Here is a 20,126-nt window from a genome sequence, read left to right on the forward strand (position 1 = left end):
ATTTTTTAGCATACTTATACACACACATACAAACATACATGTACCAGTAATAATAAAAATAAAGGCTATCTGAGCATTGCGGGGGGGTGAGGGGTGGGTGTGGGTGGGGGGGGGGGAGTGGGATATGGGCGGATTCAAAGGAAGGCACTTGGGAGGTGTTGGAGGGAGGAAAGTGAAGGGTGGAAGTGATGCACTTCTATTGTATTTTAAATCTATAAAAATTAAAAAGAAAAAAAGCCATTACTCATAGGAAGTAAAAAAAAAAAAAAAAAAAGAAAGAGAATTCTGTAACAATTTTTTCCAGTTGCTTGAAAGCAAAAGAATGGATCACTCTAAGCTAGTAGTGTGTAAACATAATTTGATGATAAAGAAATTTTTAAAATCAAAATGGCAGATCAAAGAAAAGAGTGATATAAATAGCAAAGTTGTATGAGGCCGAAAAATTTCCTATTACAAAAAGCATACAGTTAAAATAATGAATTAAAAGAGAATAATTAAAGTTAAATTGAAATAATAAACCCAGAGAATATATGATGCATTAAACAGTGGAACTACAAACACAGTCTTTTGAACAGAATTAATTAAAAATGGAAAACAGAAGTGTATTTCAATGAATAATAAAATATTTTATAAAAAATTTAAAAAGGGTATATGAACGTACTTATCATGTGACAGGAAATAAATACCAATGAAAAGACAGATATAGATTATACTAGGTGTGATAGATTATGTTAGAAGAATAAGGAAAAATTCTAGATGTACCTTCTTAGTAGCAGCAATCCTCGAAATAGGAAAACTTCTGACTCAATGAGAACCCTCTCATGTCTACTAGACCACGTGCACCAAAGAGCACTGTGAAGGGGGAGCTGTGAAAATGAATGCACGCTACACATGTTAATGCAGTACAATGCTGCTTGGCTTTAAAAGAGAGGAAAACGTGTTGAAATGAGACAGTTTTTGTTATTTCTAATATGAGCTAAAATTATAGGATACACATTTTTGGATTTGTCCAGGCCTTTGGGAGCCAAGATTTTGGAGGTAAGAAAAAATGATATCTGAAATGAAACAATTTATTCCAAGTAGTGTCTTAAGCAGGAATGATAGAATAAATTAATGAAAAGAAAACAGAGTCAAATAAGACTGACCCAATAGTGAGGAACATCCTGATGGCCAGATGCATTCTTTGGAAACTGGTTGGTTTTGGAACTTATGATGAAAATATAACAAATGAATCTGGACATTGTTCAGTACTAGACAGCATGGAACTAGCAAAGAACAACTGGGGTCATTTAAAAGCAAACCAGTCATTTGCCACATAGTATGAACTGGGTATCAGTGAGACTGAGAACTGTAATGTGTTAAATCGCATTTTATGTGTGTTTTCTAGGCCCCCTCACTAATGGTGCTGTTGCTTATTCTGTGTCTTGTCTCTTAAAACAAAAACAATACTCCTCTTTATAGATGCTTCAAAACAATAGCGCTAAAGAGCTTTTCTTTCTTTCTTTTTTTTTTTTTTTAACAAACATAGTGAAATGATGGGAAACCACCAAGGGCCAACAACAAAATATAGGAAAACGATATTTTGTAAAAATATTAATTCTGATTCATAATTAATTTTGAATTTAGAGAAAATAAAGGAAAGAGCAGGAAATCAGGCTTGCTAAGACACCATCAAACACAGAAAAGTTTCAATTATGGCTGAACAATCACAGGACTAAATTTCTCTCACAAATTAATAAATAAGAAAGAACAGAAAGACAAGAAAACAGAGAAAGAATAGATGCCATCTCTTCCTTTAAATTCTACTTGTAAAGCCTGCAGAATTAAAGCAGCATGTTTTGTATAGTCAGCTAAGTAGAATATGAGGACTGCCCTAAGATTTTGTTTTGAGGAAACCAAACACAACAAATGAACAAACAAATATACTTTTCAAGCAAACTTGGGGTGGTGTAATCACTCCTAAGTTACATTTTTATGGGGATGCTCGATTTTGGCATGGTTATAATAGTGCAGCTATGCTTTAATATAAGTAGATATTTTAAAATATAAATTGATTTCAAAATAATTGGAGGGTGAAGAGTAGCCATGAGCTGATAAATACGGCAACTGGATGCAGGTTTGAAGATACCCGGGATCTCTTTCCTTAATTTAGAGTTATTTAGAAACTTCCATTATACACATTACAAAGATAAATATAGTTCTGTAATTTTAAATAAAAAATTAAATGTGGAAATTTATATAAAATATTCATCTCACTTTCTCCAAAATTTCAATTAAGTGGCAATAAACTATGAAGTTATTCCAGTGACAGAAGGTCAGGACGGTCTATAAGGATCATAAAAATTATTGTTTATGGTAAAAATAGGAGGAGACTATGAAAATGACAGAGACAGTTTGACTTTTTTGAAACAGTTCACCAGATTCAAGAGTACTAAGAAGTTAGTGTAGAGAAAAGAAAAATGAGGAGACTGGCAATAGAGTGATTATATAGGAATATTTGCTGTCTCTGTCTTAGGTACTCCAACTTCCCTTGCAGGTAGTTCTGCAAAGAAGGTGCAGAAGACCCAGAGGGGACAGAGAAACGAGAAGACAATGCTGAGAACTGGCAGGTTGAGAAGAGCTGAGACTGCCTAGCTCTCTTTTCCTCCTTGATCAGAGAGTCCTAGCAGCTAGTCTGATTCTGCACCAACCACTATGCGTGCTGGAGGCCTTCCCAGCTGTAAGAGTATAAGCAGGAACATTTATGGAAAAAAGCCAGTGGTGACAAGGACAGTAGAGAGGATGGATAAGTGTCAGATGGGAAGAGAATCAGACACACTTGCCATCCACTCCCTCTCTTCAGATAATCCTGGAAATATAGTGTGAGCTTCCAATTCCTATCTGAGTTATGAACTCTAGGACTTTGGCTAATCTGTCTGCCAGTTTCTACTGTTTCTAGTTCCAGAAGATTTCTCTTTCCTTGGTACCAACCCCACTCCCACTCATACCATCATCTGAGGTTGAGATACAGCAGCCACCAATGTGGGAAGTGAAGAAAAAGCCATCCTGGGGCCCAGGTACTCACCCTGGCTGTTGTTCCAGGCTGTTCTGTATACAGGGGAGGGACTGAAATTTATCTTCCCACAGAGGCAGCAGCATCTGTCTCCAGGGAAGATGAAAGTCACAGAGGAGCCCTTCCACTCAGGACCTCAGGGAGTGGGAAAGTTGGAGCTTGCTTTGACATCCAGAGAAATTGAGTTCAGGATCATAGACTTCACAACAACCCATGAAATCTGAGTTTCAGTTTCAGAGACTAGTAGCACCCATGGCCCATTTGAATTTGAAATCCTTCCAGGATAAAATTCCTGAAGTATCCTTTGGGCTAGTGCACAAGGTGAGTCCTGTAGGATTTCCCTGACTTTGCATAGAGTAGGGAAGAACAATGGGATTGGAGCCCAGTGGTGGCCAAACCAAGGGCAAGGGCATCTGGGAAAGTTTAGAGGAAGTAGACATGGATAGACTTCTAAACAGCCCAGACTGTGCTGAGCTCTGAGCTGTCATTCTATAAGGACCAAGAATGAGATTTTGAATCTCCTAAGTGATTCTGCTAACATTCTTGTCTGAGGACTGAACTAACTGACAAGGAAAGTATAACAATGGCACAATTTGGGCAATGCAAAAAGCAGGACTTGAAAGCCAGTCAGACTTGGATTTACATGCTTCTATTTCTCACCACATATGGGCTCTCTCCCCAGCCTGTCTCAGTTGTTAGATAACTCTATGTCAGCATTACTCTGAGGTCTTTTGTAAAGCACATGGGGCTGTGATCTACTTCATTTAGGAATATTGGGCTTGTTCAGTCCTTAAAATTTTAATCATTACAAACCATAACAAAACAAGTTTAAAAAAAAAACCAAAACAACAGATGAGAATCTTGACTAGACATTTCCCAGGATTCCTGAAAATGGGCAATGAGTACATGAGAGGATGCTCAGTATCACTGATCATCAGGGAAATTTAAACAACAATGAGATGATACCTCCTACCTATTAGTTATTATAAAAATAATAAAAAGATAAAGAGATGACAAGTGTCAGGATTCAGAAAGAAAGGGATTGTTTTATCTCTTGGTGCAAATGTAAAACGATGCAATCACTATCGAAACAGCTTGGAGTTTTCTCCAAAAATTAAAAAAATCCTCCAGCTATTGTATGATCTATCAATCTCACTACTGGATACATAGCCAAAGGGAATGAGTTCGGTTCCAGAAGAGTTATCTGCATGGCCATGTTCTTTACAGGGTCACTCACAATAGCCATGACACTGTATGTGTCCATCAGCAGATGAATGGATTAACTTTCTCTCTCTGGAATATTATTCAGCTTTAAAGTGAGAAAATGTAGCCATTGGAATAGCATGGTAATCATAGAGTGTGACATAAACAAGATAGAGAAAAAATAAACACTAAAAGATCTCATTTATATGTGCAATATAAAAACATTAAACTCATAGAAGTGGATGAAACTGACAACAAAATAGCATGTTCACGCCTCCAGGACACCGAAGGCCAGAGGTGAGAGTTCAAAGGGACAAGGTTTAGGCTATGTAGGCTCGGTAAACTCTGTAAATGTCCATGTACAATATGGTGACCATAGTTAATTATTGTGTATAATCCTCTTGAAATTGCTGGAGAGTAGACCTGAAATTTCCTTATCACAAAATGGCAATAATGTGAGATGACTGATGTGTTGATTGATTCCTGCCCACCATTTCCCAATAGATCCATATATCAGAACATGGATTTTCACCATATACACACACATTGTTTTTGTCAGTGATTTCTCAATAAAGCTGGAAAGTACTGTTTTGTCAGCCTATCACCTAATTTATTTTTAAACAACTTAAAATCTTGGCGATTTTCTTTCTTATTCCAGTCATTTCTGTGGGGACAAATTCTGAGCAGGCTGTGGTCACCTTAATTCATTCTCATAAGGCACCAGCCCCTGTACCCCATGATCTCCACCTGTCTTCTCCTTTAATAATACAACATGGGTGACCCATGGTGATTCACAGGCATAGATTACTTACCAGTGCTTGGAGCTAATGTTTAGTAGGATCCAAAAGGGAAAACTACTCTCTTCTATCCACAAAACATCATATTCCGAGACAAACTTTAGGGAGTCCTGCAAGACCTAACAATTCTTGTCTACGGAATGAAGAACTCCAGATCACATTTTATTTAGTTGTTTCTTTTCTCTGCTTTAGTCTTGCTGTGGCTGGCTCATCCTTGGTCACTGGAACGGACTGATGCCTGTATGGAGAAACAGCTCGTGCTCTGGCAATGAAGCCTCTCTCAGTGGCAGAAATTATGTCATTGTTTTATGGCTCTCCAGTCTCTCTCTGGTTTCTCTATTTGCTTTCCTGAACCTTAATCTGACTTCAGTTTAAATATCACGGTCTCTCCACCCTCCAAACTCTTTTCCCTTTCCTTGGCGTGGCTGCTGACCTTTTAAAAGCTCAATTTAGACTCTTATATTATGGGCTCAGTGCTCATAACTTTCATTTATACCTGATATTTACATGGTTCATTTTCACATTTTATGTTTTGGGCCATGGGATGCTGTATAAATGATTTCTGAATATTTATCTTTAATGACATTCAAGATGTACACAAAAATATATCATATGCGCTTGAAAATGTTTGAATGAAACACATTATTATGTATACTTAGTATATGCTATTTTTAAAAAAGAAAAAAATGAGAAATGAGTACTGGGTTTGAACTATGCACAAGCTGTCAGAATTGGTGATATTGTCAGAAATAATTCCAAATATTTGATAGGAAGTTGGTAAAATCTGATTGTAAGTGTATGTTATATGTGAATCTTCTTCTGCAACACTAAAAATAACCCAGGGAATTCTATTCCCGGTAAGAAACACATAATCTTCACTCATTTCTAGTCAAGCCCGTCTAGGATAAATGATCCAACTCAGAGATGGGGATTACATAAAATCACGGAAGGATGCGAGCTTCTCTGTCCTAAGGCAAACTTGTGTTATGGCTCTCAAGGGGACTGGCTACCTAAACGAGTGCCCTCCACTATCAGGCCAACATAAACATGGCTGGGAACAGGGCAGTGCTTTTATGGTTATCTGTCCCTGGAGACTCTGCTTGCTGGGAAAGACACTCTCACTATAGTGACTGTTTGCTTGAGAGTCCCAGTTTCAGCGGCCTCTCACAGAAAGAACAGCCTGGGGCCACATGCCAGCTGACCAGGCTCCTCAAATGCAGAAGCCTTTCCAGGTAATGGGAACAGAAAGACAAACACTCTCCCAGGATCCTGATTTGGGCAGCTAAGCTCTAGCAGTGGCCATTGTCCCTCCCTTTAATTTGCCATCATTTGAAATGCAGCCACAGTTTCCTTGGAAGCCGGCCTGCTAGCCCATCTCCAGTGAACATGTCGGTCTCTTCAATTCCTTCTCTAGCTGGTTGAAATCCCATCTCCCTCACCCAGTGTGCTCTCTTCCATTTCCCATCCTCCACCTAGTGTTTGTATGGCGGGGGAGGGGATTGGAAAAAGAGTGGAGAGAGACAAGAGGAGGAGTGAGAACCAGGAGAGAGATGGAGAACTTGCAAGTCTGTTTTTTTTTTTTTTTTAAAACTTTTATTTTATAATTTCTGTGTATGAGTGTTTTGCCTATGTACGTCATGTGTACTTGTTGCCTGCGGAGGGCAGCAAAGAGCGTTAGATCCTTTGGAACTGGAATTACAGACAGTTTTGAGCTGCTGTTGAGACGCCAGGAATTGAACCTGAGTCCCCTGGAAGAGCAGCCAGTGTTCTTAACTGCTCAGCCACCTCTCCTCCTCTCAACAAGTCCTGTTTTTAAATCTGAAGTTTTCAGGCCAATATCAGCAAGTGAGTGGCTCTCTGGGGGCTGAGACAGGAGGTTGGTTACGTACATAGAACTTCGCTTGCTGTGGCTCCAATGTGCTTTCTTACTCCTTTACTTCATTGTTATGCAATGATTTTTTTTTTTTACCTGTTCTCCTCTATTATAATATGACAAGTACTAAAAACCGTGTAAGTGTTGGTCAAGGATTATTGTATTTAATTCTCACGAAAGAACTACAAGGTGAGTATGATCATCAACTCTGGAAAAAAGAAAGGAGCCAGTGCAAAGACTGAATTGACCTGATGAATCACACAGCAGCTGCTCTTCCTATTGGAATCAACGTCCACTTAGAGCCTTTCAATGTTTCCTGTGGTGGAAAAATTCTGTTGCTGGGAGCAGTTCTGAATTTTTAGAAAGAGCCATAATTGGTAGGAACAGAATGTAGGAGATGAAGTTGAGAAATGCCATGTTTGGGCAAAGAACAGGTGCAGGCATAGCCAAGGGGACGGCCTCTCCTGTAGGCCAGAGTGCAACTTCTACCAAGTGTCCTGCATTGCTGCCGAGCCCTCTGGAATGCTCTACGACTTGTTAGTGATATTAATAGAACAGCGTGTTTGAAATTAGAGGAATTTAGAGATATTATCCTATTCAGCCGCAACCCTTCACTGAAGAGATATGTGAATTAGGGAAGATCACCCATCTAGTGTCAGAATGCAAAGTATAGCTCAGAGCCTCCAAATTTTTACCCATAGTTCTCTAGTACCTTTGGTGTTGAGAAAGGCTATGTTGGTGCCCTTCACCAAATTCTTCTTGTTCATCCTCTGAGGGAACAAAATGAGAGATAGAAGAGTGGGAAGTTCCTTTTTCTGTTCTCTGTCTATGTCTCTCCATCTCTGTCTCTTTCTCTTTTCATACAGTGTCCCATATAATTTTTAGATTCATGCTCTGTATGTAATGGAGGATGACATTGGTCTCTGGGTGCTCCTTCCTCCATCTCCAAAGTACTAGAATTACAGTGTGCACCACCATGTCCACCTGAGTGCAATTCTTCAAAATACCCCAAAGCCTATCATTGACAATACTGTAATGCATATTTACAAGTGTCCCAGTGGAAGCTCTTATGTCAAATGCTCTTACCACAACAGGAAAATAACAGCAACAAGGAGAGCTTGGAGAAAAGTCTTGGAGGTGATGGATACATTTATTGTATTGATTGTGATGACAATGTCTAGAGTGTGGGCTGACATAAAGTTGTGCGCGTTACTGTTCCTCTTTGTGTTTTAGGTAAAGAGAAGGCATCTTATGTCACCATCCCTGGAAAACGGATGAAACAAAGGATCCATGCAGAGAGTGGGATGACCCAGTAACCTCAGGTTAGACTGGCATCACCTTCTTATCCCCTTCCTTCCAGAAGAGACACAGAATCTTTGAAAACCAATGAACTTGTACTTGTGTCTGGATCCTCATTGAGGTCTGAAAGACAGGTGTTATCCTGTCATGTTTCTGATAGAAAAGCAGGGCTCTGAAAGGGAAATGGCTTAACTGAAACACTTCTGGAAGAGATCATCTCTCAGGACCCTTTATCACACACATAGGTCAGTCTATGCCTGCCTGGCCAGGCTACGGTCCTCCAGTGCAGTTCAAGGAAGTGTAGAAGGGGAGGCAGGGACTTCAGAGGGATCTTGCTTCAAGTCTGGACTCCACCTTTTATTACTGTGTGACTTGAGGAAGTTTGTATCACTAACCCCTTATTTTCTACTTGGAAAAATGGTCCTCTTAATTACTCTTGGATTTATTATAATAGAGGATCATAGTAAGTCCCCAGTAAGTGCTGCTTTTAAATGTAATATAAAAAAACCCTCAACTCATAGGCTTCTCAAACCTTTACCTTCTTTTCTTGACTCAGTCCTATGTGTCCCATATCACACCCTGGTCCAACTCTTACTTCACCTGTAGGTATGACAGATACTTTCATTCATTCAATTTCTAATCTCAACTAGGCATCTTTTGGTGTTTTTTCTACTTTAAGGATTCCCTCAAAGTACACACTGAAAGTACCAGGGTCAGCCTTCAATAAAATAGGCATTTCCCCAAGACATACTTTAAAAGAGAGTCAAATGCCCGTTACCCATAGTAGTGACCTTGGCAATAACTATAGGGAATATTCTGCCTCCAGCGTCACTCTTTGCTCTCTCTTCTTGTTTTCTAGGACCACATCTGATTCTACTTCACTTGAGTCTACGTTTCAGATTGTTCTTTGCATACCCAGCTCAAAATACCAAGTATTTCTTATGTAAGACATTGCCTCATGTTTATGTTATTCTCATATGCTTGTAGATTTTGCTGAAGGCCACCAGCTAAAGACTACCAGAGCAAACCCGTCACACAAAGCTGGAGTCACTCACTTGTGGTAGCTAAGGAGAACACATCAATGCTTTAAAAGGAGAGAGGTGATAGCATTTAATTCCTATCTGTTATTCATATGGTGCTTTTAAAGGCAGAGCTTGTTCAGGAGTCACATTCTTAGAATATGTGAGTCCATGTAGCTAGAGATCAGTCTGGTAACACATGCATGGAAGGAACTAGGTTTTTTTTTTTACAAAACTTTGAGCTTAGATTGGATTCCTATTAAAAACTAGGCTGCTATATTTAATTTCCTTTTATATTTCACATGCTAACATTTTTATGGTTTTGCTTTCAGTTTTTGGCTTTCCTTTCAATTTAACTGCCCACAGGAATACTTTGCCTTTGTATCAGATTTTCAGGTCTCTGTTAGGTAAGACTCTCAAGATGGGGGCTGGAGAGAGGGCTCAGCAGGAAAGAGCACTGACTACTCTTCCAGAGGACTGGGGTTCAATAACAGATACCCACATGTATCTTATCTGTAACTCCTGTGCCAGGGGATCAGATGTCCTCTTCTGGTCTCTGAAGGCTTTGAATATATGTGGAGCACAGACATATATGAAGGCAAAATATTCATACACATAAAATAAAGAAATGAAGAATCTTCAGAGATGATAATGGATGAACAGATAAAGAAAGAGTGATAGACATAGCCATAATGGAGAGATAAAATGGGATTTATATTAGGGAATTGGCTTGTGTGATTATGGGGGCTTGTCAATCCAAAATCTACAGGGTGGGCTTCTAGACTGGAAGTCCAAGAAGAAGCCAACATCACAGTTCAGGGCTGTGTGTGCGATAGAGTTCCTTCTTGCCCAGGGGAATTTAGTCTTTTTTTTTTTAAATTTCGAAGTTCATTGATTTAAATGTTAATATCACTCGAAAACACACCATCATGGAGATATCCAGAAAAATGTATGTTCAACTATCTGGAGGATAATGTCCCAGCCAAACTGACATAAAATGTCAGTCATTACAATGTCAAATGACCCCCTCATCCACATAGTTGCCATTTTATTACTGTAATCAGAAAGATTTTGTCAAACCATTACATGATATTCACAGAAAGAACAACAAAGTTTTCTTGGAATTTTTTGTTTCTGCCTTTTGGCCTTGGAAATGAAGCCTATTGCAAAGTTATAGGTAGAAAAAATACAAAGAAAGTACATAACTTACTCAAGGGTGTGCAATAACAGAAAAATCTTGCTGTCCCTGCTGTTGGCTTTTCTTTAGGTTATCTGACCAGTTACAAGTACAGCTACCAGCCTTCCTGAGAGCTCTGAAAGGCTGTAACATGGGCCTGTTATAACCACAGCAAACTACTGGAGTTTTGGTCTTTTGGTACTTCAGACACAGAGCCAAATACAGAGTTAATAGCCAAGAGGTCAGAGCAATAGCTGAGAGCTGAAAACCTTACCCTTCACTGCTGCTGCTGTCTTTCCTCTCCACAAGAGGCCTACTTCCTGTGTCCTGTCTTTTTTATAGACTTTCTGTTCTGCCTTCTCATTGGTTGTAAACCCAGCCACATGACCTCCTCGTCACTGCCTGTCTGTACAGACCTCCAGGTCTTCTATGATTGGTATTGAGATTAAAGGTATGTGTTGCCATGCTGGCTGTATCCTTGAACACACAGAAGTCCGCCTAGCTCTGCCTCCCAAGTGCTGGGATTAAAGGCGTGCACCACCACTGCCCAGCTTCTGCTATGGCTTGCTCTGACCCCAAGGCAACTTTATTAACATACAAATAAAATCATATTTCAGTACAAATAAAATATCACCATATAACATGGGCTGTTATAACAACAACAAACTACTGGAGTTTTGGTCTTTTGGTACTTCAGACCCAATATAATCCCTTTGGAGCTATTTTTTAAAAACTGTAATAATGTACTTTCTTTAACCTAACATAGCCAAACTTTTTTTTTTACTACATTAATGATATGTAATTGACAACAAAATATTTTACAGCAATTTAAATGATTGTTTATTTAATCATTTAACAATATTGTTTATTTAACAATATGTGGCAGATAACTATTACATAAATTTCACCATATTAAGCATTAAGTGTACACTGAATATATTAACATTATTCTGTAGGTATCATTACATTTTCTGGAACCTTTTCATTATCCCACTCAATACAAAGGGAATATTCTACATGAGATAAGTCATTCAACATCTCTTCAGTTGTGCAAGCCATACCTGGCAGGTGCTTTGCACTGATGGTAATGAAGACTGGGGGAGCTCTCGTATCTCTCAACATTACTTTATAGGATTCTATGAACGTAAAAACAGTAGAAATAACACTGAACACTTTAAGATAAATTATTATGTTGTTTGACACCTAAGTCAAGATTCAGACACCATCATATGCTACACATTCAAAAGAGTTGACAGATACAGGACACAATACAAAGAAGACAAAATCAGTCATGGATATGTAAGAGACTAAAAGATTAAAAGCTCCTCCTTTCATCTGAGAGGAAGCCGGCAATGCTGCCACAGAGAACAGTTTGCTGTCCTCAATTAGGACAGGGTTAATCACTTAGCTCGAACACAAAGACATCCACATTAGCGCACAGCAGAGAGAAAACAGGGTTTGTAACAAGCAAGGGAATAGATGACAGCAGATGTTAAACAGGAAGCAATATAACAGAGTAGTAAAGCAAATGTATTCAATTATCAAATTTAATTTAAAATCTTGGCACAGTACACACAAGAAACTTTCTTTGCTCATTAAAGCCTCTATCACATGTTATGAAAGGCAAAAATGGTACCTGCTCTGGAAAAAGGATGAGATCACAGAAAGGCTGAAAAACACTTATCGTGGGGCCTGGAACATGTTAAGCATACATGATACGTTTATAAGCATTACTGTTTAGGGCTTGGATATGTTTCTAGGTAGTGAATAATAAACCTGAAGCAGATGAGGCAAGCCTTGGTTACTATACTGTCAGCTTCATGTTCTGCATTTTAGAAGTCATGCATCACAACTGGATAATAGCTTCACAACAAAGAGAGTAGGAATAAGACCAAGTCATATTTGAACATATTTGAACATATTTCATCCAAGTCACAAACCTGATAAGTTTAAATCACAAATCCTAGTTGCTTTATTTATCATCATCAACATGTCTCATTTTATAGAAAAGTCTTTAAACCACACAATATTCATTGATATAGATTATTTCACATTATATCATGATGAAGATAAACCATACTTTAGTTCACCATCCCATCCAGGGAAAAGCACTAATGTGCTTATGGTTGACTGGAATTAAGCAGGTATGATGAAATTACTTTATTAAGCTATCTAGGATGAGGGTGATGGAATGGTAAGGGTCACGTGTTTCCTTCATCTTCAATGTCCTTGACACAGCTGATCTTGAGCATAGCCAGCACCCGTGTTCTGATCTGCTTGGTCTTAGCACCATAGATGATGGGATTTATCACAGGAGGCAGCAGCAGGTAGACATCTCCCATGAGAACATGCACAATGGGGTCTAGGCTGTTTCCAAAACGGTGTACCACTGACAGGCCAATGAGTGGTACATAGAAAGCCAGAACCACACCAATGTGTGACACACAGGTCCCAAATGCCTTAGCTCGTTCTGACTTGGAAGGCAATTGCAAAACTGTTCGTATAATCAGAAAATAGGACAAGGAGATGAACATGACATCTACACCCATGACTAGCAGAATGGCAGTTAGACCATAGACTACATTGGGCAATGTGTCTGTATAGGCCAACTTCATCACATCCTGATGGACACAATAGGAATGGGAGAGCACATTGGAGCTACAGAAGGCCAGCCGCTTGATCAGCAGTGGGAGTGGGAAAAAGAATAGGGATCCCCGGACCAGAGCCACCATGCCAATTTGGATTGTCACTGTATTGTTGAGCACAGCAGCATGACGCAGTGGGTGGCAGATGGCCACATAACGGTCAAAGGCCATGGCCAGCAGGATGGTAGATTCAACTGCCGATAGTGCATGAATGAAGAACATCTGGGCAAGACAGGCATCAAAAGTAATCTCCCGGGAATCAAACCAAAAGAGGGCGAGGATCTTGGGCATGGTAGATGTGGACAAAGCCAGATCAATAGCTGCCAACATGCAGAGAAAAAGGTACATGGGTGCATGCAGGCTCCGCTCCGTCCTCACGATGAACACAACGATGCAGTTTCCAAACAACGCCACAGCATACATGGAAAGCAGAGGGAAGCCAAACCAAAAGTGAGCTCCCTCCAGTCCTGGGATACCAATAAGCACGAAGGTGGCATGTGTGAAGTTGCAGGAGCTCATCGCTGATACCAAGTGGGGAGGACTGGAGAAGGTGAGGTCACACTGGCAGCCTGCAAGGGCATGGAGCAGGATCAGAGAGTCCCCTGGAATTTAGTGTGTATTAGCACCCCCTTCTCAGTCTACACAACCACACCCCAGCTCTTTCATGAGCTACATGCCTCTCTTTTCCAAAGAAAGAAATGTGAATGCTCCAAATTAATTTATTATTCACTATTACTAATTATTAAAATTTCAAAATAAAGCTTTGCTAGAAAAATACTTATACCCAAAATGTGACTTCCTCCAGATTTCCTCAGACTTTCTTTTTGTCTCTCTACCTTGACTGTTTGGATACTAGGCACTCTCAATTTCATAAAATTACTGTATTAACTCTCTTTCCAGATAGAGATACCTTCCCACCTTCTTCTCCCCGCTCCCCGTCTCTTCCCTGTTGCCCTCCCCCTTTGCTTTCATCTTTATTTCTACTTTCCTTCCTTCACTATTATTCTTTCTCTGTTAGTTCAAATTTCAGAAAGATTTATTTGAATGGTCTGTTAAGCACAATACTATTTGTGAGATGAAGATCTGAGAATCATTCCTTTTGACCTCCACAAGGCTTGCTTAGGGAAGGAGATAAACAACAAATGCGTTAGAGCATTGTGAGAAAGCTAGCACGAGACATTCTTTGACTGCAGGGACTGACAAAGACAGAGGAGCTGACCTAGAAAAAATGGCCTTCACATTTCAGTCTTGAAGCATGAGCAGAATTAGGGAGATGGAAGAGAAAACAAGGGATCTTCCAAGATAGGGGGAGTAGAAAATGTTTTTCAAACAAAACAAAACAAAAACAAAAAGGAAAAAAAGAAATTTATCTGGAATCATAAAACCAAAGGCACCAGCTCCCTGTAATCATCTCTTTGCAGATGGAGGTGCTGGCGAGATCCATCACCTGCAGTGGACCCTAGCTACTGGACATGTTCCCTCTGACAGCTTTTCCATTGTTCCTGGCCAGTGGCCCACTCTATGCCTGGAAGTCACCACCAACGGTATCTTCTTTTGTCCCAAAGAGAGCTTGAGGGGTAAGCCTTGATTTGGGGAGCAGTATTACTGATTTTTTTTTTTTTTACCATAATATTCTGAAGATTTCCCTTGGGATCTGTGCCAATGAGTCATTCATGTCCAGGGAGGAATTCCTTCTCCTTGCTTTCTGGAGCCCAGTGTTTCTTTGTTTCAATCCCATACCCCACCCAGTCACCTGAGCACTCACATCAAACTCTTTCTCTGTCAAGCTCCCTAATGTCCTGTTTTTAGAGCTGGATAACTTCAGGAGTTACAGGCTTGGCTGTGAGAATCAGGGGCTTTGATACTCAGAAGTAAATGATGCAGGTGTCTTTGTTGACAGTATCCAGGATATCATAATTAATTTGTTTATCTCTCCCAGGATTCTTTGCCTCTTCTATCCAAGGCCTTTAATACAGCTTGGTGATACCCTTCCACTTCTTAACAGAGAGAGTTTGGAGAACCGATGCTTTAAATCACACACGCGCGCGCGCGCACACACACACACACACACACACACACACACACACACACACAAAACAAAAACATACAAACAAACAAAAAAAAACAACTAAGAAATTTAAAGCTGGAATTTCCTGATCTTGGATGAGCAAAGACAGAGTAAGGATTCAAAGGTTATAAAACCCATATCACTGATTTCGGTTTTCTTCACCCTTAGGTCTTGTGCAGGTAAAAGAACAGCTTTTCCTCACTGACAGATATGGAATTCCAAACTTTGCTACCTGACACTGTCAGAGACAATTGTATTCTTCAGTGAGATGCAACATAGTTGCAAGAGAGTGGGATGAGTGTCAAAACAAGAGCTGTCTGCCCAGCCTGAGTTCAACACACATCACTCATCCCTCACAGGGCTACTGTAGTCCAGATGCCACTCTGCCTGGGGAACTGTTCCCCGAGCTGGGCTCTCTGGTTTATCAAGGTTTCAGCCTGTGACCTCTATAGTTTTCCTGTCCTGATTTGTCTAGATCTCTGTCAAAATACCCACTCCTCATTGTCACATCTTCCTCCCGGTGTGCACACACAGGGAAAGTGAATAGTCCTGTGTGTTTTTATTTCCATCTTAAATCTAACCATCCATCTTTGTATCTACTATAAACAGCTTGTGGGAAAGAATGCAAATGTCCCAGCAAATGACTCTGTGTGGTATAGGGCAAAGCAAAACAACCTTCCCTGGAGAAAGACCATCTTACTTGACCACTGTACCCAAGAGAAATGGCCACAAACATGAAAAGAAGGCAGGCTGGAGGTGTACCAAGGGGCAAAAAGTCATGTTTCACATTCTCAAGGGCTTCTGTGGCTCTGACATATTTAAAGGCCCCTCTCACCCACAGTCAGGTGCCTTCCTAACCCACCTTTCTGCATAGCACCTGTCCAGCCTTGCTGGTGCTTAAAGCACAGAACTAGTTTCTGTTCGATTTTGTGTTATTTTAAAGGAGGTAAAACTATTTTTTCTAGGATACATGACTGTAAAAAGTCTACAAAACACTAATACAAACAGTAAAATAGCAAGACTGTAGCATTGGTAGCAGTCTACAAAGCTCAGTATTTCCATACAATAATAATGAAGTATCAGAAAATGCTCTTCCAAAAACCTTTTATTCACACTAACATCAATGATTATGAATTTAATCAAAACTGGCAGAAAATTTATACATTGTGATCTACAGACTATTACTGAGAGAAATTAAACACAACATCTAACAAATGGAATGATGCACAGTGTTTGTGGATTAGAACACAAGACTGTATTGAGTACAACTTTTCTCTAAGATGATATGCAGACTTACTATAATTGCTATTGAAGTTTCTTTAGGTTGTTTAAACATCAGTTTTTAAAGTTATCATACAAAGTAAAAGGGTTTACCATGATATTTTCATGAAAAAATATTATTGTACATTGTTCTTTTTCAGCTCTTCACCACCCTTTTGCTGGTTCCCTTTACACGCTCAAATATTTCCTCCTTCTGCTTTATGTCATAGGATTACATAACCCCCTTCCCTCTTTCTTATTTTAAAATCTCCTTCCTATTCTCTGATAGTCTCCTTTCTATTTTCTAGACACACACACACACACACACACACACACACACACACACACGCATAGATTCTGCATACGACAGCAAAAGTAATACTTGTCATTTTGAGTCTAGTTTAATTTGCTTGACACAATGATCTCCAGTTCTATCCATTTTCCTGTAAATGGTATTATTTCATTCTTTATAGTTGAACATTATTCTGTTATCTATCACCTGCTTTCCCGGAGATCATCAGCTAAGGCACTGGGGCTTGTCTTATAATGAAGTGTGTGGGGTCTTCAAGGTCTCTCAAGGTGGCAGGATCCTTGGGCTGCCAGACGCCTGGTAAGAGAGCACTCACCTGAGAATGGTGCAGCTCAGGGAGGGCAGCTGGATGTGGCTTTCGCTTTCAGGATCAGGTCTCTTTATAGTGCTACTCAGTAGGCTCAAGGAACAGGGTGTGGGAATAACAGCTGATGCTCTAGGGATCTGGCAGACACAGAAATAAAATGCTCATGTCCACTCGTGTGCTGTTCTCACAGGCTTTCTGCTTTTCCTATCTAGGGAAACAATCTCAAAGGGCCAAGGTCACTGTCACCATTCCCGCAATGACACATTTGAGTTTCTTGACAACAAACATGTGTTCCCACTCCTCCGAGCTGATCTAATTTCCACAGTCAGCCACAAGGTTAGTGTTTTCTCATTATCTGATCTGCTATACACAGCAGGCAAAACGTAGGGATAGTCACAATCCTTGAACTGTTGGTGTTCACATTGACCTTAAATCCTAAGTGGGTACACTAAAGTGTACTTCCATAACTCAAAATAGATTCATTCATGTCTCCATAGCTCTCTCCTTCTTCTCTTGCAGTTTAAACATAGCCCCTTATATAATGAAGTTACTTCTTTTTATACCTGTGCCATGGGCAAAGATGACTCTTTGGTTGATATTATCATATACTGATAAAGTTAAAAGCAGAATCTCATGTATTATTATTCATTCATATTCAACAAGTCTTTGTCAAGAGCCTGTAATTTCATAAACAAAATAGAGACAATTCCCAGGGTTATGAAGTATACTTTTTGATTAGAGTGACTGAAATGAAATTAAACTAACATATAAACTAAATAGAATTCCAGATAGTCAGTCATAAGGAGAAAAAAAAATGAAGAGGATAAAGAACATGTTAATATCAGGAGGAGGGACTTGAAGCCTCAGGTGAAGCTGCCTGGAGGAGATATTGGAGAGATAAGTGAGGGATACACCCATGGAATATCTGGGGAAGAGTGTTTTGGGAAGAAGCATCAGAGATGGCAAATAATTTTCCTAAGGAACATTTATGTCCAGCACCTAACAACAAGGCAGGCAGTGTATTCCAGTGCAGAGAAGAGGAGGAGAGAGAGCAGAATGAAGGAAGACTCTGTGAATTGCCTCTATAGGAACTTGTAACACATGACAATCAATTTACATTCTTCCCTCAGATCTCAGTGAGCTGAGGATCCTTATACAGAGTTACATATAATCCTACAGACTAGTCTTCTCTAATTGTCTGTACTACATGGCCTGCATGTTTTTATTGATTCATCATTGCTCATTCTGGTCTTTCATTGTTTCTTTTTAGTGACTACATACTTCAAGCCTTTAAAATCTAAAGCATCATATTCTTCCAGAAGTAGTTTCTCTAAGCCCTCTGATATTTTTTCTCCAGTGCCATATGCCCTTCTTCATACACATACAGGTATGTCTATCTTTGATTGACATTTATCTTGCCTTGCCTTCTATTCTTTCTAGGTTTGCCTCACAGATCAGTCTCACCTTGTTATTGTTACTCTAAAAATAGAAACCTAATTATTGTCTTGTTAATTAAGTATCAAGACTTATTACACACCTATACTCAGGAATGTCCTCATTCACTTATTGTGTAAAAGCATGTTCTCTCAATACTGTTTTTTTTTTTTAACTGAACTTAAGGGATACAAAGATGAATATGGTCAAGTCACTACCCTAAGATGCTAAAATAACATCTACACACTCTTGACATAATATGGAATAATAGCAAATACCAGTGATTTTTAATGAGGACTTGAATAGGGACATTCATTAATCAAGGGTGGGTCCAAGGAAGAATTTTTTAAATTCAATTTAATGTGTATGGGTATTTGTCTGCATGTATGTCTTTGTGTCATGTGTCTACAGACCCCAGAAGAGAACATCAAGTCTCCCTGGAGCGAGAGCTACAAGCTGCAGTGTGGGTGCTTGGAATTAAACTGTAGTCCTTTGGAGAACATCCAGTATTCTTGCCTGTTGAGCCATCTCTCCAGCTCTCCAAAAGAGGGTTTTTTAAGTAGAGAAAAATCATAGAAGGAAACAGAATTCTCTAAGTAGAGTGGTGTTTCTGGAGCGGTATAAAAAGAAAAGAGAAATCGAGAAGGCAAATAAATATGAGTTAATGATAAGCTGTGGACTCCAGGCTTCATTCCGTTGGAGTTAGGAGAAGAATACATAGTTCATATCAAGGACATCATAACTATGTATGTGTATTAAATTGCATTTCTAGAAATTGTTTGAAGGATGCATTTCAGGAAGATATAATTAGATGTGCTTTGAATTTAACTTAAGATGTATACTTTTTCCTCATTTCCCCTAGTTAATTCTTCAACTCATTTTGTCGAATTTTCCTTCTAAATATAATACCCATGTCACTGTAATTAGTCCGGTTTCTAGGAAAGTCTGTAACTCATAGTGGAGAACCAACGTGGTCAGAGCATAACATTTGCTTTGCAAATTACTCATTCTCAGTGTCAAGTTGCCCATTTTATAGTTACAGGAGTTTACAAGTTTCCAGGGTGGTTGGACAATAGGGTTGTCCATAAGTTAGTATGTAGATGTAAGCAGAGAGGAATATCTCCAGAAGTGTCATGAAAATCTGAGTATTTGGCTTTTAAGATTGAGATTCCTTCTTATCCCCCTAAAAATTTACTTCTCATTAGGAGACTGAAATAGAATAAATAAAAATGGATGGAGTGGAGGGGCCTGAAATGGAGGATCAAATGGGTAGGAGAAGGGGAAGAGGGAGTTTTATGGGAGGGAATACAGGGAGAGATAGCTAAAATTAAGGGGCATTTGAGGGGTAGTATGGAAACCTAATATAGTAGAAACTTCCTAAAATAGATGCATATATGAAAGTGATCTAAATGAAATTGCCAAATAATGGGGGAGACAGAGTCCCATTTGGTCACAATTAATAAAATAATAAAGAAAAAATATTTATTCAATTTTTTGAGATTATAATATAATTACATCATTTCTCTCTTCTTTCTCTCTCCAAACTCTCCCATATACTCCTCCTTGCTCTCTTTCAAATGCATGTCCCCTTTCATCAATTGTTGCATATTTATATGTATATCTATATTTGTAAAAGCATAAATCCAACCAGCTCAATCTGTACTCTGTTACTTGCTATGTAT

General features: G+C 39.3%; 1 protein-coding gene across 1 annotated transcript; it reads right to left on the reverse strand.

Annotated features, from left to right (window-relative positions):
• Positions 1-11,355: 11,355 nt before the first annotated feature.
• On the reverse strand, positions 11,356-17,613 carry LOC118569322 (olfactory receptor 51E2). The gene is made up of 3 exons (XM_036167045.1): positions 17,574-17,613; positions 17,020-17,147; positions 11,356-13,634 (listed from the first exon to the last, which is right to left on the reverse strand). Exon 3 carries the CDS (start codon positions 13,582-13,584, stop codon positions 12,622-12,624), a length of 963 nt encoding a protein of 320 aa, XP_036022938.1. The 5' UTR covers positions 13,585-13,634; positions 17,020-17,147; positions 17,574-17,613; the 3' UTR covers positions 11,356-12,621.
• Positions 17,614-20,126: the final 2,513 nt, after the last annotated feature.

The sequence above is a fragment of the Onychomys torridus genome, chromosome 1, assembly GCF_903995425.1.
Source record: "Onychomys torridus chromosome 1, mOncTor1.1, whole genome shotgun sequence".
Classification (NCBI taxonomy): domain Eukaryota; kingdom Metazoa; phylum Chordata; class Mammalia; order Rodentia; family Cricetidae; genus Onychomys; species Onychomys torridus.

Excerpts from the sequence above, each read along its gene's own strand:
- LOC118569322 (XM_036167045.1), bottom strand. The coding sequence starts at position 13,584 with ATGAGCTCCTGCAACTTCACACATGCCACCTTCGTGCTTATTGGTATC.